Source organism: Crocodylus siamensis, chromosome 6 (assembly GCF_052110815.1).
Source record: "Crocodylus siamensis isolate JL-2025a chromosome 6, ASM5211081v1, whole genome shotgun sequence".
NCBI lineage: Eukaryota > Metazoa > Chordata > Crocodylia > Crocodylidae > Crocodylus > Crocodylus siamensis.
This window is the reverse complement of record NC_143400.1, coordinates 14,115,812-14,139,691: the sequence shown is the minus strand read 5'-3', so window position 1 is coordinate 14,139,691 and position 23,880 is coordinate 14,115,812. Positions and strand designations below refer to the sequence as shown.

The following is a 23,880-nucleotide window of genomic DNA, read 5'->3' as shown; positions in this document are numbered from 1 at the left end:
ATGCCAGGCCCTGCCAGAAGAACTGGACCAGAACAGGACCGCTCCGGGGCTGGGCTGCTTCCCAGAACAACTGGGCCCACTGGGAGCTACTGGACAGCGGCCAGCTCCAGCCATCGAGGCTCTGATGCCGCCCGCCGGGTTGGGGGTGACTCTCAGTCGCGCTGACCGGGCTTCCAGACTCCCCAGCGTGGCTGTCCGGGGTGCGTCCGACAGCATCTGTTATCCCAGTCAGGAAGCCGAAGGGGATGTGGAAAGGAAGAGGACCCCCCAGATCAGCCCGGTCTGGGAGTGAGAGGTTCCCACGTCTCTTGGGCTTTCATCCAGAGGGATCCAGGCTTATTTCCTTGGCCCAGCTGCTGCTGTCTGCTGGGCAGAGCTGTGGGGACCTGCCAGGCCACCTGCTTCTCCCTGCAATATTAATAGTTGTCATATGGATTGAGCCCGGACTTCTAGGTTCATCGTGGGGAGGGAAATGCTGTTGAGGGGTCAGAGTAAAGGGGACTGGCTTTGGGGGCTTGACTCGGGCTGTTTTAAAGCGATCCCCCCTGCTCCTCCAGCCTCGGAAAGATCAACCCGCTCTGACACACCTCAAGATGAGGCACTCAGCACTTGAGGCACTGCCCCACTATGGCCCGATGCAGGCCACAGCTTCTGTTCCCGGTGGGGGAGGAAAGTGGTCAGAGTTAAGGGTACAGGGGAACTATAGCCTCTTGGCTCCTTTTCCTGTCTGTGATTGCTGTGTGGCCTTGGACAGGTCCAACCCCCCACCCTCGTCCTCCGTGCCTCAGTTTCCCCATTGGATCCAGTGGGGGCAATGATACCGACCTGTGTCTGTACAGCGCTTTGCAGTCCATGGATAAGAAGTGCTCTATAAATGCTAAGTAGTATCTGTAATTTATTTAGCATTCTGTCTGTGGCTGAGCCGCCACTTTAGATAAAGCAATAGGATTAGCACCGCACTCAAAATCACCCCTGTAATCCTCGACTTCTAGGCACTGCCGGGACAGTTTGAATTTCCTAAGCACAGAGCAACGGCAGAGGAAAGAGGGGTCTTGGCAGCACATTGCTGAAGCAAAGGGCATAGCACAGGGCTTCTCAACTCTTTTAGACTCCAGGCTCCCCCTCGGAGATGCCAGCTCTCAGCTTTCACTCATATTTGACTATGAAAAAGTCCTAGAGCAATTCTGTTGGAAAGAACTCAGCCAGCCCACGATGGATGAGAATGGTTTTGACGCTACAGATGCCAAAAGGAAATCTCTGGTTTATCTTGTGAATCGTGCTTGTGCACCTGACAGGGCTAACGGCTTGGAAGTCCTCAGCACCCTTAAAAGGATCTCAAGGCACCCCTGGGTGCTGCAGATCCCTGGTTGAGAATCACTGGTGTAGCATTTAGGGTGGCTTGATTCGTGCCTGAACACACTATATGTTAGCACTCGTGTAGCTTACCTCGGTTTTGGAAACACCTAAAGGAATCAGTAGTTTCCCCAGGGCTGGGCATGGTAGTCAGGCCCCAAGGATCTGCTTATATGCAGGTGCCAACTCCTTGCTGCCCCCCTCTTTTGTTCCCAGAAAGCAGCTTTATTGGCTCCAAAGTGTCTTTTGAATGGATGGCATGCGACTGATGCCATGTGGCCTTATTGAGAGCCTATAATAATAGCCCTAAGATACGTGGACATCCCCCCATTCATTTCAATTTGGTGTTGACGCTGAAACGTCCCAATTACAACCGATGTGGCAACATGGTAAATGGCTCCATTGCTGAGTGTGGCAGCAAGCTTGCACTAAAGTATATCACCAGATGTCCCCAACTCTGCAACAGCTACCACATTCTAGCTTCTTCTTTGGCCGCTCCTAGAAAGCTGCACTGTTTTCTCCATACACAATTTGGCAGCATGCTGGAAACGTAGGGCCGAATCCTTGGTACAAATTAGTGCTGCTCCTGATTTACACCCAGTGAGAATCTGGCCTTAAAATATTCAAGAGGCAGCATCTGATCGACCAGGATGAAGTACTCAAGAGTTCCCTCCTCGTTCCTTTCTGTATCCAAAGCTATTTGCTGCCAGATTTGGGGGTAATTTGTTGCAAAATTAATGAGCTCTTCCTTGACCGCCAGGAATGACTGCTGGGAATTTCTTCCCAGTGGTGGCATGACTGGGTTTTGGAGACTGCCACTGAGCTAGGGGAGGGTGCTCAGGCCTGGGGCTGTGGGTCAACAGGCTGGAAAGATGCAACTAGAGACCAGATGCATCGTGCAGTTGCAAAAGCTGCTGTATTGCAGCTAGTGTTGAGAGTGTCTCTCTCTAATAGAAGAAAGTCTAATGGGTGTGGGTTTGAGCCCATGCTCTTGCCAGTTCAGCCCCAGGAGATGTTTATGCCAGGCCTGTGCCAATATAGGGCTGTCTCGACTGCTGCAACGACTGGGTCGCTGTGAGCTTCCAGTATTATCCCGCTCTTCCTCCCATGCCCATGTCGTAGGAGCACAACGCTTCCCCCTTCTGCTGACCTCCTGGGCAGCAGCGGCCTCGCTGGGGGTTTTCTAATCGCTTTTCCTCCATAGGAACCTCACTGGTTTGTGTGTGCCCATGCGTGTGTGTATGGTGCTGCCCCGGCTCCCCCACTTCAGGTCTTTGACAGGCAGCCGTGGGGGGGTGGGGAAGGCTGTACTATAAACCCGTGGCAGTTCACAATGCAGAAATGCAGCAGCATCTTCAGGACATCCTCATCCAACCCTGAGGGGCAGGTTTGGGGTCTTCCAGGCTTTGCAAAAGCAAAACCCACCCAAATATGAGGTCTTTGGGCCTTGAGCAATTTCCAGCTGGATCTTTTGGCCGGCTGGGACTATCCAGGGGACACCTTCCCAGCTGCAGCAGCCGGCAAGGGTCCATGTAGCTCCTGGCCACGGTCAGTTTTGCCCCCACTCACACACAGCAAGGTCCATCAAGGTATCTCTGCCCGGGGATTTGCACTATCGGACAATCAGGGTTCAAGCACAGGGGTCGGCTCTTCCAGAGCAGGGCCCCCTTTCCCTACCGAGCCCAGCTTGGGGCTGTGGCTTCCCCCAGGCTTTGTTGATGAGGCTCAGAGGAGTCCACAGATCAGTCTAGTAACATGGGAAGGGCAGATCCATTGTGATCCCCCCAGCTGGGCTCCCAGCTCCAGTGACCCTGCTGCTCCCATCTGTGTGGGAGGGCGGGTGAGGAGAAGACCCTGAGTAGAGGGAGCGATCAGTGGCATTGGGGGTGCCGGGGTACTGCCTATTCTTGACATATCAGTGAATAAAAGTCTAACATAGCTGACTGGCTCCCAGGTCATTTTTGGATGCAGGGGATGAGGGGGTTTGGGAAGGGACCTACTGCTTCTTGCTGGTTTATATTGGAACTAAAGGTCATGGGCAGATCTAGGATTTTGAAAAGGGGGGTTCAAAGGATGCGCTGCATCAATACACATAGCACAACACGTTTTTCTCCAGTGAAAGAGAAACTAGACGTTTTCCTAATAAGCTAGGGGCCCAGCGCTACCTGATTCAGGTTAAGTTCAAAGCCAAACCAAATATAACTTTGTTGGACTGCTCATTTATTTGTTAGATTATATATTGCATTTGAAAAGCTCGTGAAGCTATGCAACAAATGGGCAAAAAGGTATTATTTCATTGGTCCTGTTGTCATCATAGCTATCTTAATTACAGGCAACAAAATCTAGCCTTTCTAGCACCAGTATAACGGGCTCGGGGCAAGGGGGGACAGTATGACAGTGCCTGAAATACTTCACTGTCAGTCATTTCTACACTTGAGTTCAGGTTTTGAGCTTGAACGAAAAGCAGTCTGTGGAGCTATGAAGTAGGAGAGAGACTTTACCAGGAAGGCCTAAGACAGGGACACTGCAGAAGAAAGGATGGTTTGAATACGGAAACACTGAGACCATTAACAAGCACATAGGGTTGTTAACACCTATGGATTTAAAAGATTAGCAGGAATAAGTGGATTACAATAAGCCATGAAGTCAATTGACTCCCTCAGCACAGCTGCTGCCCCTCCCAGGCAGTTTGGGTAGAGTAGGAATCAAAGTCGGGTGCAACAGCACCACTGTCCCCCCTGGATCTGCCGAGATGACAAAGCAAGGACAGCGTCTTACCCATGTCTTGCCAGTACCAGCTGCAAGGTAGCATGGCTGTGGTCATCGCTTGGATCAGTGGTACCAAAAGAAGGGACAGCAGGGCACCTGGCCCCATGTTTGAGCCTGGCCCCTGGGGAGTTGGCTGTCCCCTGTTATGCTGTGCTAGTGCCAGGTTCCCCAGAGCTACTGCAGCACAGGGCAGGGCTGCACACACTGTGCTTTCCCCCTGTGTTTTGTGCCACCTCGAGGAAAGGAAGGTGGGAAGCCGTGGAAAAGCCAGGGTTTCCCCTTGATTCCCCCAAATCCCGAGATAGGAGCTGCCAATCACGGGGCCCCTCCTGGAGCTCCCCACTGCTGATGCTAAGGGAGGAAGGACATGATGAGTCAGCAGGAGCTGGCTGCCTCCTCCGCACTGTCCGCTGGACCCTCCTCCCTCCTGCCTGCTCCACACCGAAGCCCTTCTGTCAGCTCAGAGAGCCCAGCTGCATTGGAAGAGGTGTGATGCCTTTGCTAATGCCTCTGAGCTCAGCCTATCCGTGTCCCCAGGCCTGTTCCCTGCCCGGGAAGAGAATCAGCCAAGCAGGGCATTAAAGTTTCATGAGGGCTCGGATCTCTGCTGTGACTTGCTGGGGAGAGAAATGACCCTGCTGGAGGGTGAAGAAAAGGGTTTGGCAGGTGGGTTCTGCTGGTGACATTGAAAGGGTGGATGGAAACGGTCCGAGTCTCATGGGCTGGGCTGGAAGGAACAGCCCTGGTGTTTCTGTTACAGCCGGAGCTGAACAGATGCGGCCTCCGAGCACCTGGGAAATGGGAGCTGTGAATCCTGCTAAAGGTGAGCGCTGCATCCCGCCCTGGAGGGTGTCAGGGGCAGAGCTGGGAACAGACGCCTTTCATCCTGGCTCCCAGGACTCTGCGCTGCAGGAAAGCCTTGCCTCCAGATGGGAGGATGAAACCCAGGAGTCCTGGCTCCTAGTCCTCGTCTCCCCCCACCTTGGACATGCTCCTTGATCTGGAGGAGAAACCCAGGAGCGCTGGTGCCCTGCTTCTACTCCGGTCCTTAGATTAGGAGCCATTTGTTAAGGACCAGGTTTCTGTTCCAGGTTCCAGTAGGACCCTGTCCAGGACCACCCCACCCTCCCTGGGTACTACTGAAATAGTATCCCACTCTCCCCGGGTACTATTGGTAACACCACCGCTCCCTTCCTGATCCAGCACCACAGTCACGGAGTCCTGGCCCCATCCCTGTGCTCTGTCTTCTAGCTCATGCCCCCGCTGGACGCAGGAGTGGAGCCCAGGAGTCCGGGCTCCTCGTCCCACATTCGTCCCAAGCCGGACTGTGGGAAAACACCTCTCCTGTGCTGGGGAAAGGCCAATGCAAATTCCCGACTCCCAGGCCTGGGTCGGAGCAGGGGGCTGGGAGCGCTGGGAGGATGGTTTACTAGGACCCCTGGGTCTGGAGCTGACACTGGCTGAAGTGGGCAGCCGTGCGGCTGCAAAACACAGATGAATTATTCACAGTCCTGCTGATTTATTCATCACAGCAGAAGCGCCTGGCTCTGACTCACCCCCTGCCTGAGGGGGACCCCCACCTCCTGGGGCCAGCCAGGCCCAAACAGGTTTGGAGGCTGGAGCTGTAGCTCATACAGTGGTGGCAAGGAGGGACCCCCCAGATCCTGGCCCCTGGCAGGTGTCCTCCTGGCCCATCTGTGGGAGCTCTCAGCTTGCAGACAGACTGCGGGATTTCTGGTCTCTGCTGCTGGGAAACAGCACCTCCTCCTGAGGTGTTTCAGATGCTAGCCTGCTGCCAGGGCTGGAAGCAGTCAATCCCCTGCATGCACAAGGCTCGGAGCTCGCGGGGCCAACCTGCAGTGGTGCTGAGGGACAGGGGGCGCAGGGCAGGGAGGTCAAGACTACAGCTCCTTTGCTCTCTAGCGCTGGACCAAATCCTCTGGGGTCTGCCTGCGGCTGTTCAGCCCACCCCAAGATCCTGGGCCCCCTCCAAGGCGAACGGGGAGGTCAGACAGGACCTCCAGGCCCCTTTAGAGCTTGCATCCGGGGGGGTGTTGCAGCTCCAAAGCTGAACCGGGCCATCCTGGGCCCCTTGCCCCATGTGCCCAGCAAGGGCTGAGCGGCTGGCCCATCACCCCGGCCTCCAGCCAGGCTGCACGTGGCGGTGGGTCGGGCTCAGCGGCTGGGAAAGAGGTCGAGAAGCCTGTAGCAGCCGTACCGCCAGCCTCAGAGCCCGGGACCCTTACAAACGGGCAGCCCCATAGCGGCGATCCAGGCTGGGAGCCTTTCCAGGGCGAGCTCCTCGCTAGCCCCGCCGGCCGCTCGCTGCTGCGGTGAGTTGGGGCGCCTTGCGCGGGGCTCGTGCCGGGCTGCCAGCCGGGGGGCGGCCCCCCCCGCGCCGCCGCGCCCGCCCGCGCTGCAGTGCCCTGCGGGCGCCCCGGGGCTGCGGCACGGCGGCCGGTAAGGGCAGTTGGGCCGGGGGCGGGGGGCGCGGCCGGAGCCCTGCGGCGTTTACACGGCCGGGATCGGGGCCCTCGGGCTGGCACTGGCGCCGGGTCGGGGTCCGGCCCCTTGCGCTGCGCCCCCTCCCCGCTTTCAGCCGTTTCCACTGGCGCCGGATCAGGATCGGGACCCTATGACCCTCCCCCCTTGCCCCGAGCCCGTTATACTGGTGCCGGATCAGGATGCCCCCCCCCCCATCCCAACACCAGGAAAGCAGGGTCTCCTCTGAGCCCCCCCCCCAACTATGGGCAGGGAAACTGAGGCACAGCGCATGGCAGGCATGCCCCCCCCCCCAGCGCCAATCATTCAACCTCACTCCTGTCCTGACTCCCTTCCCAGAGCTGGGGCTCCGAGCCAGGACCCCCAAGCTCATTGCCCCCCTGCTCTAACCACTGGACACCACTCCCCTGGCTTGGACCTGGGGTACAGCCCCATGCACCCCAGCTCCCGAGAGTGTCCTAGCTTGAGGGGGAAGATCTGTGTGGTGCCCCCGGGGCCAGGCTCCCCTGCAGCCACTGCCCTCGTCTCAGCGCTGGTGGCCATGGCACAAGGTCAGAGACAGTCGCTGTCCCAGGGAGTTTGCAATCTGAGTGGGGAAACTGAGGCTCAGAGCAGTGCAGTGCCTGCCCCGGGGAGCCTGGGATTAGGGGCGCCAGGAAGGGAGATAGGACTCGGGGTGGGGGGTGGCCTGGGAACCCACATCCCAGCCCCTGGATGGGTCCAGGAGGCTGAACAGAGCCCATGGTAGTGCATGTCTGCATGCTAGGGGGGATTGGGGTAAATCCAGGGGGCTGCTGTGGTCAGGTCCAGCTCCCTGCCCCTGCCCTTTCCCCTGCCCCTGGGGGCTGGGCTCTCCCCTCCACAGAGCAACAGGCCTGCTTTGCAGGGAGGGGACAGACCAAATCCAACCCCTGGCCACAGAGAATTGGCTGAATTGAGCCCCCGGCCCAAAATCCTTCCCCCACCAGCCTGAAATCCTGGTCCTTCTGCCCCAGAGAGGCAGCATGGACCTGAGTATCGGCCCCCCTGGAGACAAGACCCCCCACCCCAGGGAGATGGGAGGACTCCCTGAGGAAATCCCCAGGGAGCCTCTGGCCAGCTGCATTCGCCTGGCCCTGGGCACCTGGAAGGAGCTCCAGCCCCTGCCTCTTGTCTCTGCTTCCTCTCTCTTCTTCCCTGCCAATAAATCAGCCTAGCACGTCCTCCCGCAGACAAGCTAAAAATAGCCCAGTAGGGTCAGGACGAGGTGGCTGAGGGACCTTGGCTGCGCAGCTCGCACGCAGCCTCGCAGAGCGATGGGTCTGGCCTTTCCTGCAGGTGGCACAGAAACCGATGGCTGCAGTGGCTCCGTCCCAGCTGGGCAGGGAAGGGGTGTTGGGCCGGCAGCACCAGCTGCTGGGGGTGACAGAAAGCCTTGTCTGAGCTGGGGTTCCTGGGAGCTGGTGTCCACCCAAGCTCGGGGCCAGGGGTGGCTGCAGGTGGGTCTCATCAAGCTGCCTGTGTGAGATGAGGGTGGGGGGGGTCTCAGATACGTACCCATGGGTGTAAGCCTACCCTGGGGTTGGGGAGAACGCAGCCAGAGCTGTGATGAATGCCAAGGCCACTGCAGTTAGCAAGGCCCCATGTGTCTCTGGCACCTCTCGGGCCCCCAGTGCTGCTGCAGTCACACAGCAGACTGTGCGCCATGAACTGCCATCCCGGCGCGACAGGACTTTGTGGCCGGTGGAAACCAGCAGGTAATGCAAATTCTTACTTCATTCACAGGTGCCTGGCGCTGCCAGCCACAGCTCTCCACGGACAGGAGACGGACTGAAACGGCCCATGGGAAGCAGAGGTCTCCTTGCATGACCCACCTGGATGTGGCATCACCATATCTTGGGCCAGGGAGGTCGCGAGCTTGCTAGGGGCCACAGAGGCTGCTTTAGGAGGAGCCTGGGGAGGACACTCAGAGCAAAAACCCTTGGAAAAAAGCAACATCTTGCACCCTGGAGGGAAAACCTCCAGCCTGGCACTGTGCTCAGCCCAGAGGCTACCTGCCTTCTACACCCAATGTCCCACAAAAGGCTTCGATTCAACCACAGGAGCTTGGGAAAGCCTCTTCAGCTGGGAACCATAGCAGGGCACCTACCTCCGGAGGGCAGCCAGCGAGACTCTGTCTAGGGAGCTCATTAATTCTTCCACATCCTGGACAGAGCCTCCAGGTGCAGTGTGGATGGAGGCTGAAAAGCAAGACTCCACTTAGACTCTGGAAACTTTATTGTGACAAAGCTGGTCCTTGCTGGTTCCCGGAAGCAAAAGCCATTGAGGGTGCAGCAGGCAGCCCCAGTGTCCCAGTGTCTCCCTTCAAGCAGCAAAACATGCCCAAGGACCCCCGTCCCTGCCGACGTCGAGAAGGAGCAGGGCTTCCCAGGGACCAGCCAGAGTCGGCACCACGAATCCCTGCCGCTTTGCTCTCCTTGGAGCCTCAGTGCAGCAGCGGGAGGGACAACTCCGGACAGCAAAGGCAGGATGCTAGGATGTGCCTCTGAGATGAACACCACCGCCTGCCCGAGGTCTGGGGAGATGCTTGAGCTGGGCTCACTTGTGGCGGGGAACCAGAGCTGCGGGGAGCCCCAGGTGACAGCAGGGAGCTTGGCCAGCAGTGGGTTCAATGCCAGCATCCCGGGAGAGGAGATCTTCCTGCTGCCCACATTCTCCACCGCCGCTAAGGTGCGGGTGGCCATCACCTGCGTCCTCTTCCTCTCCTCTGCCTGCTTCAACATTGCTGTGCTCTGGACAGTCACACGGAAATACCGCAAGAAGCCGCATGTCCGCATCCTTATCGTCAACCTGGCAGCGGCCGACCTACTGGTGACCTTTGTAGTGATGCCCTTGGATGCGGTGTGGAACGTCACTGTGCAGTGGTATGCGGGTGATGTGGCCTGCCGGGCCCTCATGTTCCTCAAGCTGGTGGCCATGTATGCCTCGGCCTTCGTCACTGTGGTCATCAGCCTGGACCGCCGAGCCGCCATCTTGAACCCGCTGGGCGTGGGCGACGCCAAGAAAAAGAACAAGGCCATGCTGTGCGTAGCCTGGGGCCTCAGTGTGTTGCTGGCACTGCCGCAGGTAGGGGAGATGTCATGGCTGCCCCCGGGGGCAAGATTCCCAATGGTTTTGGGTATGGGTAGTGGGGGGCACTAAATCCACGGCTGGAGATGGAGTATGGGTAGCCTTATGTCCTATGGCCAGAGATGGGATATGGGTTGTATGGGGCAGTGGGCAGGACATAGGGGTACCAGACTAGGCAGACCAAGAGGCTGACCCCTGTTGAGATGCCAGAGTAGGTAGGCCAATGGGGTGATGATACATAGCTAGATCCACAAAGAGTTTGGACACGTTCATGGAGGAAAGGGGCATCAGTCGCTACTGAGCACGGGAGTGAGGGGCACGGCCTCTGCATCTGAGCTTCCTAGATCCTAAATGCTGGAGGCTGCAAGAGAGGAACAGGGGAAAACATCTTGGTGAGACCCAGATCACCCTCCCTCTCAGCATCTGCTCTCTGTTGCTGTGACACCAGAGACTGGGCAAGATGGACCCAATTTGTGGCAGTTTTTATGTTCTCGCGTGGTCAAGATCCAGCTATGCCGGGCTGTGGTAGATGCTTTTTCTCCCTGGGGAAGAGAGTGAGATGGAATGAGCCAGATGCCGGCATGGCTGGATCTTGACAAGCTAGGACGTTCACTGGGTCCCTGGTCTTTCTTGATATAGGAAGGAGATACAGATGTGGGACCCACTGGACCTGTCTGGTCCAACATGGGCTGGGAGCAGGGCTGGGGGCTGGTGGTCTGCTCCAGTATACACCGAGGCAGGGAGGTGGGACAGGCTGGACCTCCTGGGGATGTGGAGCTGACTGCCAGCCTGGGGGGCCCGTGGGGTATCTCTTCCAGATCTTCGTCTTCCACACAGTGAGTCGGTCCCAGCCCAGCTACTTCATCCAGTGTGCCACAGTGGGCAGCTTCAGTGCCCACTGGCAGGAGACTCTTTACAACATGTTCACTTTCGCCTGCCTCTTCCTGCTGCCCCTGCTCATCATGGTGCTATGCTACTCCCGCATCCTCCTTGAGATCTCAGGCAAGATGAAGAAAGCCTGTGGTGAGCCAGCGCCACTTGACACCGTACTGGGGGGCGTGAGGGGACGGGAAGGAGCTGGGGCTGCACGTGGGTGCCAAGGACCAAGCTGTATGTCTGCATCTCTGTACATGTCTGCATGCATTGGCATGTCCCCTGCCTCAGTTTCCCTTCCCCATCATCTCTGCAGGCCTTTCTTTTGGCTCTCTGTTCCCTTTGTCTTTTCCATCAGTCGCATGCATCCTTCCTTTTGCTTACTCTTTATTTCTCTTTTCCTCTCCTTCATTTTCCCCTCCCGTTTTTCTTTCCTGTCTTGCTCTTTTCTCTCTTTCTTTGGGCTCTCCCCCTTTCTTTCTTCCCCCACATCCATGTCCCATCTCCCTCAGAGGAGAAAGTAAAGCCAGGCCTCAGTGTTCAGCTTCAGGGAACCAGCCCCTTTGCTCCTCCAGCACTGGGGCCATGATTCAGACCCTCGTGCCATATCGACCCACCACGTCTCTGCTCTCATGTTCCCCAGGCAGTGACAGATGTGAACAGAGTCCTCTGCCACCCCCCCTCCCCACCCCCCAGGGTTGGTTAACATGAGCTGCAGTGACTGTGGGGGCTTGGGTCAGGAAGGGGGAAACTGGTCCCCATTGCAGGGATCCTCTCTCTCATTTCACCCCATTCTAGAGCCCACCCAGCTGGGCTATTCCCTGTGGCCACAGGGGACAGGACTAGGAGCAACAGCCTCAAGCTGCAGCAGGGGAGACTGAGGTTGGAGAGGAGGAGGAACTTTTTACGAGGGTGGCTGAGCATTGGAACAGGCATCTAGAGCAGCAGTGGAGTCTCCCTCCCTGGGGGGGTCCAAGAGCAGCTTGGACAGACACTGGGCCGGGATGGTTGACAGAGCTGATCCTGCCTTTAGCAGGGGATCAGTTTAGACGTGACCTCCTCTCTGCCCATTTTTCCCCCCCTCGTTCCTCTGCAGTCTCCTCCCAGGAGATCCACCTCCGCCGCTCCTGCAACAACATCCCACGGGCCCGGCTGCGCACCTTGAAGATGTCCATCGTCATTGTCTTCACCTTCATCGTATGCTGGACTCCCTACTACCTCCTAGGCATCTGGTACTGGTTCTCCCCAGACATGCTGACCCGGGAGAAGGTCCCGCCCTCCCTCAGCCACATCCTCTTCCTCTTCGGCCTCTTCAATGCCTGTCTGGACCCGCTGATCTACGGGCTCTTCACAGTGCACTTCCGCAGGGAGATCTGGCGCGCCTGCCGCTGCACCCGCCGCGGGAAGGAGCCCGAGGCCACCTCCATGCTGACCGGCTCTTTCCGCATCTCCACCACGGCCGTGCCCACCCGGAGAGCTGGCGAGGGCCATGAGGGGTCTGGCAAGTACGAGATGGAGGTGACAGCAGGCGCAGCCCCACCCAGCAGGAGATGCGAGCTGTGCCGGAGGAGGATGGTGGAGAGTTTCATGTGACAGGACCTTGGCATCTCTGGTCTGGACTCATAGCTGCCTCCCAGCTGGGGAGGAACAATCAAAGTGGCACCTCCCAGAGGTAACCAGTAGGGCTGTCACCGTGTCACTTACACACCTAGCAATAAATCTGGATTATTTTCTCAGCCTCCCAAGTGCCATGAAGGCCTGCGGGGGGGAGCCCCAAGCACCCTGCCATCTTGCCCATGACAGCTTCCCAGCTGGTGGGGGCTGCAGGTGGGATGTAGAGAACAAGCCTGAGCCCTTACAAGTCTTTGCCAGCACAAAGGCCCAAACCAAGGTCAGGCAGCCTGGGTTCAAGTCCTGGCTGGCACTGAGAAGCCTTGGGAGACAATCTTGCTGCTCTGTGCCTGTTTCCCCATCTCTTAAAGGAGTGGGAAAAGTGCTGGGGGGTTTCCATTCCCCTCCAATGCCTCAAAACACTTGAAGGAATCCAGCCTGCTGCTCTCAAGGGGTCCTCCAACTGGTGCTTTCCTCACGCCCCCAAAAAACTACTTGGTATGAAGTTGCCACTGGTTGTGATTCAGGCCAATCACTAAGCACAGACCACTCCTTCCAGGGGGTGTTTTACCCAGAGGTGAAAGTACCCATGCATGCGACAGCCTCAAGTGGTTACAAACTCAGGGGCCGCCTTGATGTTCAGCTGCCAGGGACAAACAAAGGCCTTCAAACCACCATGTGGCAGTAAGACTTTAACTCCAGAAGTGAGGAGAGGTTACAGGATGTAATGAGAGCTAGTCTCCAGCCCCTGCTTGCTCCAGATTTGATTTCCAGGGGCTAGGTCCAAGCATGGCACAGGTGTCCCCACATGGGGAGAGGGACTCGGCAGAACCAAGATCCTCTGCGCACGGGCTGAGTCCAAAGGCAATGCTGAGCTGGCTCAGGGGCAGGTGGGTGAGGAGCAGAAGTGGATGAACCCAGAACTGTGTCTGGTGGCAGATGCAGTGCTGACACCCAGTGCACAAGCATGCACATTGCCTCTTCTACCCCAGTCCTCCACACCACAGCTCAGTACCCACTGTTCACCCCTCCAACGCAGGACTCAGCTAAGGAGCCAGAACTTGTACATGGGAGAGGGGAGCATGGGGGTCAGGAGTAGGGTGGCTGTCCCAGGCAAGATGAGTTCCTCGTCTGAGCTGGGGGGCTGGGGTTACCTGCCCTGTGACACTCTCTGGGCTCCGTAGTAGCCTGTGAGCAGCACACGTTATCACAGGACAGGAAACAAGCTCCCAACAGGCAACTGGAGAGAGCCCCCCTCCCTTCCACAGTACAGGGATGGTTACAACACCCATGGGATGGAGGCCGACCCCAGGTCCAGCTGCCAGTGCCCCCAATGAACTTCCATAGTCAGCCCAGGGGGCAGTGGCCAGGTGGCCTCCCAGCCAGAGCAGAGCAAGGAAGCAACCCTCAGGGTAGTACCTCTGGCTGAAGACAAGGCAGAGAGCATGGGGTAAGAGGAAGGGGGGAGGCTGGGTTGGGCCTGGACACACGTGCAGCATCTCTCCACCCAGCACAGGCCCACTGTTTCAGCCCATCACCAGCACCTTGGTGCTCCCAGAACACCCACCTAAAGCCTCCATGTCCATTTCACAGAATGGGAAACTGAGGCTCAGACAACTCAGCCACACAAGCAGCCAGCGACACAAGCCTAGAGCTGCACAAGAGTCCTAGAGGGAGGGACTGGGCAGGCAGTGCTGCAGGGGCCACAAGAGGGGACACTCAGAGGCCACAGTAACCTGTCCGATGTCAGCTCGCAGGCCAAGAGGGGCCCACAGGTGGGAGACACCCTCCCCTCAGACTCTCCAGCACCCCCTCACAGACACAGTCAGGGCCACATGTGAAGACTTAAAAAAAAAAAAATACCCCAGCTTTTATTCAGAGCTTGTGGGTAACATTTCTCATTCCCAAACCAGCCCTGCCCCGTGCCCCAGCTTCCCTCGGACTGGCCCCATTGCCTGAGGGGGCCCAAACAGGAACAATGAAAAGCCTTAGGGGTTTTGAAACACAAGCTGAAAGCCTAGCAGATGTTCTTGCAGGAAACAGGATCCCGGGTGAAAACCCTATCGCCCACAAGAGAGACCCGGGGGCGCAGACGGCTCAGGACAGATGTTCCAGGCCCAGCGTTGTGCAGGGAGCTTCCACCATGTTACTGCCAACAAACACTCCAGCAGCGAGACTTCAGCGTCGTCTCCGGTCAGGACTGCGGCTCCGTCTGCGCCCTCCTCTGTGAGACAGACAGGCAGAGTGGGCACAGGTAGGTCTACATTCATTCTAACCCAAGCAAAACAAGCTTGAGTTCTTCAAGCGCTCAGAAAACCACACGTAAGAGGGACAGTCTGAAATGCAGCCACTTCTGGCATAGAAACAAACAGCTGTTTAAATCATAGAATCATAGGGCTGGAATGGATCCAGCCCCTGAACGAGCAGGAAAGACATCTGGGGTCAGATAACCCTAGAGCCAGGTGACTGTCTATTCTTCTCTTGAAGACCTCTAGGGTAGATGACTGTACCACCTCTGGGCGGCGCTTGTTCAAAACACCTCAGAGTATAATGGGAGCAGTGACAACTGCTTCTAGATCTAGCAGTTCACCAAAGACAATGAGGCATTGTTCTCCAAGAAGCATGGGGGTGTGAACAAGAGGGATCCTGCCCATCACGTGCATCAGAGGTTCAACCTTTCCAAGCCAAGACAGTTGACCATGTCCCATTTGAGCTCCCTGGAGCACTGCTCCATGGGGATTGTAGCTGGGGAAGGAGGGGGGTCACTGCTCTGTGGGGAAAGCATCCTGGCTCCCAAATGGGTCAGTAAGGATTTCAGGAGATGCAAACCCATCTCTTGCCCCATGGACACTTCCCAGGGGACTGCATATGTGATAGCAGGGGACAGAGACCTTGCCACATTCCTGCTTGCACTTCAGCCTGGTGCCTGGTCTGTAGGACAAGACTACCCGCCTTCCAGTTAGAAACAAAAGCCCCAAGGACACAGACTGTGCCCAGACTCAGGTCCAAGCGAGAGAAGCAGAGACCTGGTCTATCCCATTGAGTGTGTGCTTCCCCGCTCCAGAGACAATGGGACAATCCTGGACCCATCTGGCTCCTGGCAGGGGATCGAGTTGCCCAGCAGAATGTGGCCCTTTCTCACCTTCTCTTCCCTTTGGGTGGTCCCCGGACAAAGCACCAGTCCACGCTAATGGGCTGCCCCATCAGCTCCTGCCCGTTCAGCCCTTCCATAGCCGCCTGAGCCTCCTTGTAGGTCTCATACTCAACGAGTGTGTATCCCTGCGGGAGACAAGGACAGTGGCATCACCCTCACCTTGGCTCCCGGCAGTAGACCCCTGGGGTTCCAATTCCCACAGCCCCTCTCTCCACTTGGTCACCAGTGTCAGGAATGCAAGCCTGAAAGGCAACGCTGCTGCCCTGCCCTTCCAGCTATTGCCCTGAACTCCTCACTTGAACCAGGGGCTTCCCAGACAGGTGTAGGAAGGGGACCCATATTAGTACCCAACCCCTCTCCAAGGCTCTTTCTTAGTATGAAGCCTCCCCAGCACATCTCTCTGATAAGATCCCATGTGGGATTCACCTGTGAAACTGTAAGAGATCTCATAGGGATCCCATGAGAGAAGCCAAGCACCCCTTGCTGTTACCAGCAGCACCCACTGCCCGTCAGGCTGAGAGCAGAACCCCAGCATCCCTGTGCTCACACTCAGTCTCCTCACCCTGCCCAAATCACATGTATGAAACATTAAGGGGCAGCTGCCCGTTTAAGTGCAGCTTTGGGCTCCGTGTCCGACGAAGCCGTGCACCTCACAGGCCCACTGCCCCCACATCATACAGGCAAGAATCTGAAGCACAGAGATTAAACGATGTGGCACAGACGCAGAGAGTCTGTAGCAGGGCAAAGACATGACCACAACTGTCTAGAGACCCCAGCCAGCCCTCTCCCTGCCCGGCCCCTACCTTCAGGTAGCCCGTCCGCCTGTCCAGGTTCAAGTGGATGTTCTTGATCTCGCCGTACTCAGCAAACTTGTCGTGAATATCCTCTTCCGTGGCTTCCTCGTGGACTCCCGTGACAAAGAGAATCCAGCCCTCCACCGCTGCAGGCAAAGGGAAGCAGCGCTCATTACCCAGATGCCTGGTCTGAGAGCCCTAGTGAACTTGCACGTGCAGAGCTTCACAGCTACACCAAGGAAAGACATCCCCACTCCCACCACATCTCATCCAGGTTAGCTTGTAATCTGTTTGCCTGAAGACTCTGGAGTGGAGCTATGAGAGGAGGAATGGAGGAGTAGTGAATGCAGGTGCTCGATGCCCCTGGCAACAGCAGCTCTTCACTTCATTTACCCCTTAATGAGAATGGCTGCAGAGCAGCATGAAAAGTTTCTGCCCCAGACCCCTGCAATGAACCTGAATCCTGACCTAGAACAATCCCAACATCCCATGAGCACAGCCAAGTTGCTCTGTGTGTTGCATCAATGGTGACAGCAGTGATACCTGGCTTTCAGAGAATGCTTCTTATCAGCATCTCTCACAACTTTACAAGGGAGGAAACTGAGGCACTGAGTTGCCTGGGGTCAGAGAGCCACGTAGTGGCAGCACTGGGAATAAAACCCACATCTCACAGGTTCACAGAAGATAGGCGCTGAAAGAGACTTTGTGAGATCATCAGGTCTAGCCCCCTGCGCTGGGCAGGAAAGACTGCTGGGGTCAAATAACCCTAGCAGTCCCTTGGTCCCCATCCAGCATTTTACCCACTGGACCCCACTTCAACGATAGACCTGGCTCCTCTCTTCCTTAAAGCAACCTCGTGTGACACTTATCTCACCAAAGACCCCAGAACGAATCCCCAGCAGTACTCACATCTCTGAGGCCCCGGCTCATCCCCATCCTGCTCCACGCTGTCATAGTCCTCACGCACTCGAGCCCTAGAGCCTTCCTCTGGGCACAGGGGGAGAAAAGCAAAACGTGGATCATTTCAGACAACTAGTGACGGTTTTTCTGCGCAGCGACCCCACCGCCAGCCACCGTAGCTTGCAGGTGCAAACCAGGTCTCCACGCCCAGAGACCCTGCCCCAAAGAGCCTATAACAGTAATGATGCAGGGAAACACGCATTCATAAGATCATAGAAAATGAGGGTGGGAGACCTCAAGAGATCATATCTAGTTCAACCCTGGGGTCATGTGATCCCAGCGGTCTTTGCTGCCCACGTACAGGGGGACTGGACCCAATCTGTAAGGTCCCTTCCAGCCCCTAACGACCGGGAAACCCCCTGCTCCAAGCAGGACCAAGCTGCCCTGCGTGGCTGCACACACTTTCCGCTGTGCAGGGACACGGGGCAGACAACCGAGCACCCTGGGCATGTCTCCTGCAGGTAGGGAAGGGTCTGGACAGACGGACGTGGGAGACAAAGGGATCTGCTCACAGCTGAAAAGCCTAGGTGTCCTCAACACCCCCAGCCCCTCCCCCGCTCTGCCCTGTGAGCAACAAGCAGACACCAGTCTGGAGACTGCACTGGAGGCTCTGGCAGCACTGGGGTTCCCGCGTGCAGACGGACAGAGCCATGGGGGTTGCAGCCGCATCGTTACCTGAGCCGAAGCCTCTGCCTTTGCGCTTCTTGGCTTTCTCCTTCAGCTTGTGGATGCTTTCTGCGGGCAAGACCGAAGGGGTCAGCGCGGGGGGGCCGGAGCAGAACCAAACCGAGTCCCGCGGGGAGGAGACCGGGCAGGGCGGGGCCCAGAACCGGCAGGAAAAGGCTTAAAGTGGGACCCAGAACCGGGACTAGGCCAGCCCCATGCCGGGGGGCGGGGGAGGCCGGTGGGACCCGGAACCGGGGGGGGGGGGGGAACCGGCCGGGGGGGAACATCCGGGTCACCCCAGGGTACCGTCGCCATCCTCGTCCATGGCGAAATCCTCGCCGCCCGCCTCGTGCAGATCCAACACGTCCGCCATCTTGCCCCTCTCCGCCACCGCTACCGCCCGGAAGTTGTCCCGGTGCTGCAAGGCATGTCGGGAAGTGGGGCGGAAGTGCCATCACACTATGGAGCGGAAACCCCTGCTGGGCGCCGCCATCTTGAGAAGGGAATGCGGAGGAGGGAGGAAGTGTGATGACGCAACGGCGCTGCCAGGCGGCGAGCGCCGCCATTTGGAGAAGGGCGTCAGGCTGGCGATGGGTGCCATCTTGGGGTCTCCATAGCAACCCTTCAGGGCCCGCTGTAGGCCTTGTTGTCCCCCTCAATGGTGGGGTCCCCTCCGTGCCTGAGACAGCCCAGCAGCAGGCAGGGCAGGGCAGGACGCCAGGGCCCTTAGGGCCTGGCCTACACACTCCGGGGGGGGGCAGCTGCCCCCATTAGACAACAAGCACCCTCCCCCCCCCCCCCCCCCGGTTGTCCCTAAACATGAGGCTCCTTTAAGAAAGCACCACTTCAGGAGACCCCCTTGGTGCCCCCTGAGTCCCCTGGGCAAAGGGAGCTGCAGCCCAGCATCCTTCTAGCGCTGCCCTGAAGCAGCAAGTCTCAGCTGGGCCAGAGGCGCCACATCACTGTTCACACAGGCACGCCCCAGGACACAGCTGGAGATCTCCCCTAGGAGGCCTGGGTCTGCCCCACGATCTTGGATTCACTTGAGAACAGGCGCCAGGTGGAGAAGCACTGGTCTAAGGAAATGATGAATCAAGTAATCCAGGCTCCAGGAGCTGGGGCTCAGGGATGGACAAAAACCCATATTGAGGAGGGCAGCATTAAGTTGTCACCCCCCTCCTGACAGCCAGAAAACAGCATGGTTGTGTTGCGCAAAGGCGGTTCGTTTCTCTGGAGGCCCGCAAAAAATCACAGACACACATACGTTAAATAGCACAAAGGTGGCATTTGTTTGCAAACAAAGGTCAGAGCAGAGTCAGGTACTCAGATTACTCTGACCCCGCATTGGTATTCGCAAGCAAAATTTATCTTCTCTCTCCTGGGCACGTGTGCAGAAACAGGAACTGTTACAGCTTACTTCCGTTTCATACAAGCATACATGTAAGTTACATCACTACATACATCGCATGTATAGTATAATTAACTACTTAAGTATGCAGGGCAGAGAAGTAAATATGCATCAGCTAATTAAGCATGCTCAGAAACTACAACAGGTCACCAAAAGTTTACTTCCCCCCCCTTTCAAGGACACAGATAATTGAATTTTGGCTCCTGCAATCCGCATGAGAAAGACTTAAGGCAGGTGAGGGGGAGAAACTGCAATTAGCATGAGAAAGGCTGTGGGAAGGCTGGGAAAGAAAAAGTCCTTGGCAGTATTTCTTTCTTATCAGGTGCAAGATGCAAGCTGCGCATTTCTAACAATATTCTATTTCTAACAATATTCCCCCCTCAAGATGCTTTCTGCTGCCCGCTTTCATTTAGGCAGATCAAGATAATTACGAGGAATTTTTCTGAGTACCATGACTTTTGCTACAGTCTGCGCTTTGAGGGGAACTGTTGCAACCTGCATTCCTTCAACTGTGGTGATTATCAATCTTATGAAACAGGGAATAAAAATCAATCCAGTCAGAGCACACAGAAATACAAACCCTACCTTTTTCCACCAGGGTCCTCCAAGCAGATTAGACCACCAGTCTCTATCCCATGTGTTTTTCCACGTTTGTATGGGTACATGGGCTATTTTCCTAATCTCTTTGGCAATCTCTAAGACTACTTTCCCGTTATCATCTATTTGGAGGCAACAATTAGAAAGGTTGAACTTTCCGCAGACTCCGCCATCCTCTGCGAGTAAATAGTCTAAGGCCATTCGATTTTGGTATATGGCTTCTCTCATCTGAGAACTCTGTCGGGCCAGTAACTCGAGAGCAGTGGCAGTTTGGTTAGTAATTATTTCCAAGACTGCCTGCAACCGGATGATTCTATTTAACATGTATATTGGTGTCCGGTATCCCCAACTCCCAACATTAGCCCATGTAGCTGGTCCATAATACTCAATAATCCTCTGAGGAGGCCACTCATCCTCCTTCCACTTTTGGGAGCCACCCTGTGTCAAACTTACATCAATACTTCTCTTGGTTCTTTTCCAATCATCATACAAAGAGACTCCCAACTTATTTCCAACCTCAGACGGTAGCAAAAAGAAAGCTGGTACAATCACCCCAATGTAACAGGTTCCTCCCTTGTGGTAGTATTGTATAGGCCCGTCGTCCGCAAATCCAATAGTATCCTCTTAAGGCCCTATTTTCTCTATTAGTGGCATTTGGAGGGGCCCAACCATAGGGCATCTCGGGAAACCCCAAGCCTCCTTCTGGACCCAAAGGACCAGCGGCTGCGAGGCCTCCTCTCATGGAACATTCCCATAGCCCATCCTGGTTCTTGTTTGTACAATCTGTCTGATCATTACTTTGATTTGTGGCACTCCAATACTTATTAAACCATGCAATTGTTCCATTAGGATGCTGCCACACTAGCTGATTATACCGTGGGCTGTTAGGATAATAAAGCTGTTCTAATTTTGTAAGGTTCATCCATCTCACTTTTAAAGTCCATATGCAACGGCTATGTCCCAAACTTTTTCCTGTACCATTATTACTGATGCAATACTCTCCCAATGCCACTTGGGAAAGCTCCCAGCTGCAGTTCTCATCCCATTCTTGACTAGTACTCTTAACATCTGCCTTACTACTCACTAGCCACTTTGGGGCCAAAGGAAAAGCCCTCCAAGGCCACCGGCCTCCGGCCTCTTGGAGTCCCCCATAGGCCCAGCAGTTGGTGAGATTGAAGGTACCTGCAATTCTTTCCATCATGTCAACATACAAATTTGTTCCTGGGGGAGCAATTGGGGGAAGTGGGGATATAGGCTGGCGGCTAGGGCTGCTCAATCCTGCTTCTCTTACTACATAGATAACAACAAGGCATATTAAGACTCCCACCATATTTTCCCTTTCCTGAGATCAAATACAGCCTAAACTTTTTCTTTTTACTTTCTTGTCTAATTTTCTGAACTTTGATTAAGCCGTCTCAGGTGCACTTGGAGATCACCAGTAGGTTCATAGCTCCACTTGCTGGCTTCTTGTTCTGAGGACAACTCAGCTTCCGGAGTGAGTTCGTCCTGGGAGTTGGTGTCCTCTGACGCTCGTGGATGTCATTTCACACGGGTATGGTGTATCCAACGGTCATGGCCAGCAATCTTTACAGTGGTGTGGGTTGTTAGAAGTACCTGGAAAGGGCCACTCCACCTCTCAGTCAAAGGTTCCTTTTTCCACCGCTGCACCAAGACCCAGTCTCCCGGGCAGAAGTCATGTACCGGAACGTCTAAAGGCAGGCGCTGAAAGGAGGCTGCATACCTGTGAAGAGAAGACAAGACAGACTGCAAAGCAATAACGTGCATACGAAGCTCGCTATTACCTAATTCAAAAGTTACATTTTCTCGCGTCCCAGGAGGTAAGACTCGAGGGGGCTTGCCAAACATAATTTCATATGGGGTTAATTTAATGCCCCATCAGGGAGTGTTTCGGATGCAAGTAAGAGCGAGCGGCAATGCTTGAGGCCACTTAAGGCATGCTTCAATACAGATCTTGGTGAGTAGAGTCTTTAAGGTCCTATTCATGCGTTCCACTTGTCCTGAACTCTGTGGTCTCCATGGTGTGTGTAGTTTCCAAGTGATCTTGAGGGCTTGTGCGACCTCTTGAACTACCTTTCCCACAAAGCGTTGTCCTTGATCCAACTCGATGGATTCAGGCAGAGAATACCGGGGAATGATCTCCTGCAACAGATACTTCACTACTGTAGCCGCAGTGGCAGTCCTGGTGGGCCATGCCTCAACCCAACCGAGAGCTGGTCTACCATGACAAGTAAAAACCCATGATGTCAGGACCGTGGGAGCTCGGCAAAATCAATCTGCCATGCTTGTCCAGGGTACGTTGCCCAGGGTCTACCTCCCATTGGCACAGGGGGTTTCCTTCGAGGGTTTACTTTCTGGCATGTGATGCACCTGGTAGCAATACGCTGAGCTTCTACATATAGCCCTGGGGCTACTGCTTGGCGGATCACTAGATCACCCATAGCCAAGCCTCCCAGATGGGTACTTGCATGGAGCTGTTGCAGCACCTCCCGAAGCAATGGCCTAGGTATCATGACTAGGAAGGCCTTGCCTACTAGTTTTGTTGTAGGGTCACCTGTTCAGTGGAACCTAAGTTGAGACCCCTCAAACTCATTTCACCTGAGCCAGCCAACAGTCATCCAGTGACAACATCCTCACACCTATTTGTTGGGGTAGAAATCGCCATCTATACTATGGCATCCAGTCTGTTACTTTAGCCTTGGTTGGAGTGGGTTGTCTTTCTTTTTAAGCTCTTTTCCAAATGGAGAAGCATGGAGCTCTCATCGTAGCCATAAAATATGTGGGGGGAACTGCCAAGTGGCAATAATTTCTCAAGGAGCTTATGGATGCCAAGTGGTTTTGGACAGCAACTGTTTTGCGTGTTCAAGATGCTGTGTGCGCTAGTGAAATAGCCCAGTGCCATTTCCCCAACCCTTCAAGATTTTAAAATAACAGTCATGCAAGGTGGAAGAACAAAACTTTATGTTCCTTTTCATTTTATTTTTTTGAAAAGGGTGGAAACTATGTCTCTCACTTGGGGCAGCTTGTCACGTTCTTCTTAGTCAGCAGGCAGGCACGTGAAATATCATCCTTCCCACCCCCAAAAAAGAAGAAAAAAAAAGAATGAAACCATTTTAATTCCGTATAGCGTCTTCTGCACATGTCCTTCCCGCAGGCCTTGGAGCGAAGGAGTTACAGCTAAAGTGTGAAACACGAGGCAAAGTGCTGAGCAGGTATGATCTGAAAAGAGAGCACAGCTTACGTACACACACACGCCCATCTGGCTTCTCATGCCTTCCAGCCCCCTTTATAAGCAGACACTGCTTCAGCTGTAGTCATCACTGGTACCCATGAGCACAGCCATCTCCTTTTCCATCACTGCATCCTTATTCCTTCCAAGTCAGGCCAGAATTTCACTCTTCCCCTCTCAGGAGTCTCTGCTGCCTTCCCAAATTCAAGGCAGAAGATAGAGAATCTCTCATGAGTGCTCTGCTTCTGCCTCAGGTGACAGGATTATTCCTTTATTTCTGCACCTCAGTTTCCCCACCTTTCCTACGCTCCAGGAGATGGTCCGATGGGAGCTACCAGTGCAGGAGCAAGCGTGAATAGCAGGACCAAACTGTTATTTTCAGCTGACTCAGTGCTCAGCTGAAGAGGATTATAATGGGCTTCCGCTAATGGGAAATTTGGTTCTACAAACATCCGACTGGCACAGCTGTTCCTGTTCTTGTCCATTCAAACTGTGTACAGTACATTGCGGAAGGGGAGATGAAGACTTCGCGAAGAGGGAAGAGACCCATTTCTTTCCTTAGACACCTGCCAGTCAGCATGCTACAAAACAACTGTTGCCATCCCCACCTCCAAGAGTTGGTAGCTCCACCTTTCATAAGTTTCAGGAGAGACAGCACATTCACCCAAAGGCAAGACTGCTATTAGCCTTCCCATGCTGAAAAGCCTTTTAAAAGGAGTTTTGGGAGCAACAGTGCAAGATCTGACCCTCATCCTCACCCCCCTGCATTAGTTAAGGCAGCAAGGCAGATTTTGTGCAACATCAGCAGGGCTATACTGCAAAAGACAGGTCAATACAT

At 55.3% G+C, this 23,880-nt stretch overlaps 2 protein-coding genes across 2 annotated transcripts; one reads left to right on the top strand and one right to left on the bottom strand.

The window, feature by feature from the left end:
* Positions 1–8,562: 8,562 nt before the first annotated feature.
* On the top strand, positions 8,563–12,643 carry LOC149861185 (gonadotropin-releasing hormone II receptor-like). Its single transcript, XM_090054162.1, has 3 exons — positions 8,563–9,729; positions 10,551–10,755; positions 11,702–12,643. The coding sequence occupies exons 1-3, from the start codon at positions 9,133–9,135 to the stop codon at positions 12,196–12,198; spliced, it is 1,299 nt and encodes a 432-aa protein (XP_089910288.1). The 5' UTR covers positions 8,563–9,132; the 3' UTR covers positions 12,199–12,643.
* A 1,411-nt stretch (positions 12,644–14,054) lies between these two features.
* RBM8A (RNA binding motif protein 8A) lies at positions 14,055–18,237 on the bottom strand. Its single transcript, XM_090054163.1, has 6 exons — positions 18,097–18,237; positions 17,800–17,859; positions 17,074–17,151; positions 16,174–16,310; positions 15,359–15,495; positions 14,055–14,440 (listed from the first exon to the last, which is right to left on the bottom strand). Exons 1-6 carry the CDS (start codon positions 18,161–18,163, stop codon positions 14,395–14,397), a joined length of 525 nt encoding a protein of 174 aa, XP_089910289.1. The 5' UTR covers positions 18,164–18,237; the 3' UTR covers positions 14,055–14,394.
* Positions 18,238–23,880: the final 5,643 nt, after the last annotated feature.

Excerpts from the sequence above, each read along its gene's own strand:
- LOC149861185 (XM_090054162.1), top strand. The coding sequence starts at position 9,133 with ATGCTAGGATGTGCCTCTGAGATGAACACCACCGCCTGCCCGAGGTCT. Across the intron at positions 9,730-10,550 it reads TGTTGCTGGCACTGCCGCAG|ATCTTCGTCTTCCACACAGT; the intron begins GTAGGGGAGATG and ends TATCTCTTCCAG. Across the intron at positions 10,756-11,701 it reads CAAGATGAAGAAAGCCTGTG|TCTCCTCCCAGGAGATCCAC; the intron begins GTGAGCCAGCGC and ends GTTCCTCTGCAG.
- RBM8A (XM_090054163.1), bottom strand. The coding sequence starts at position 18,163 with ATGGCGGACGTGTTGGATCTGCACGAGGCGGGCGGCGAGGATTTCGCC. Across the intron at positions 15,496-16,173 it reads GGCGGACGGGCTACCTGAAG|GGATACACACTCGTTGAGTA; the intron begins GTAGGGGCCGGG and ends TGTCTCCCGCAG. Across the intron at positions 14,441-15,358 it reads CCACCCAAAGGGAAGAGAAG|AGGAGGGCGCAGACGGAGCC; the intron begins GTGAGAAAGGGC and ends TCTGTCTCACAG.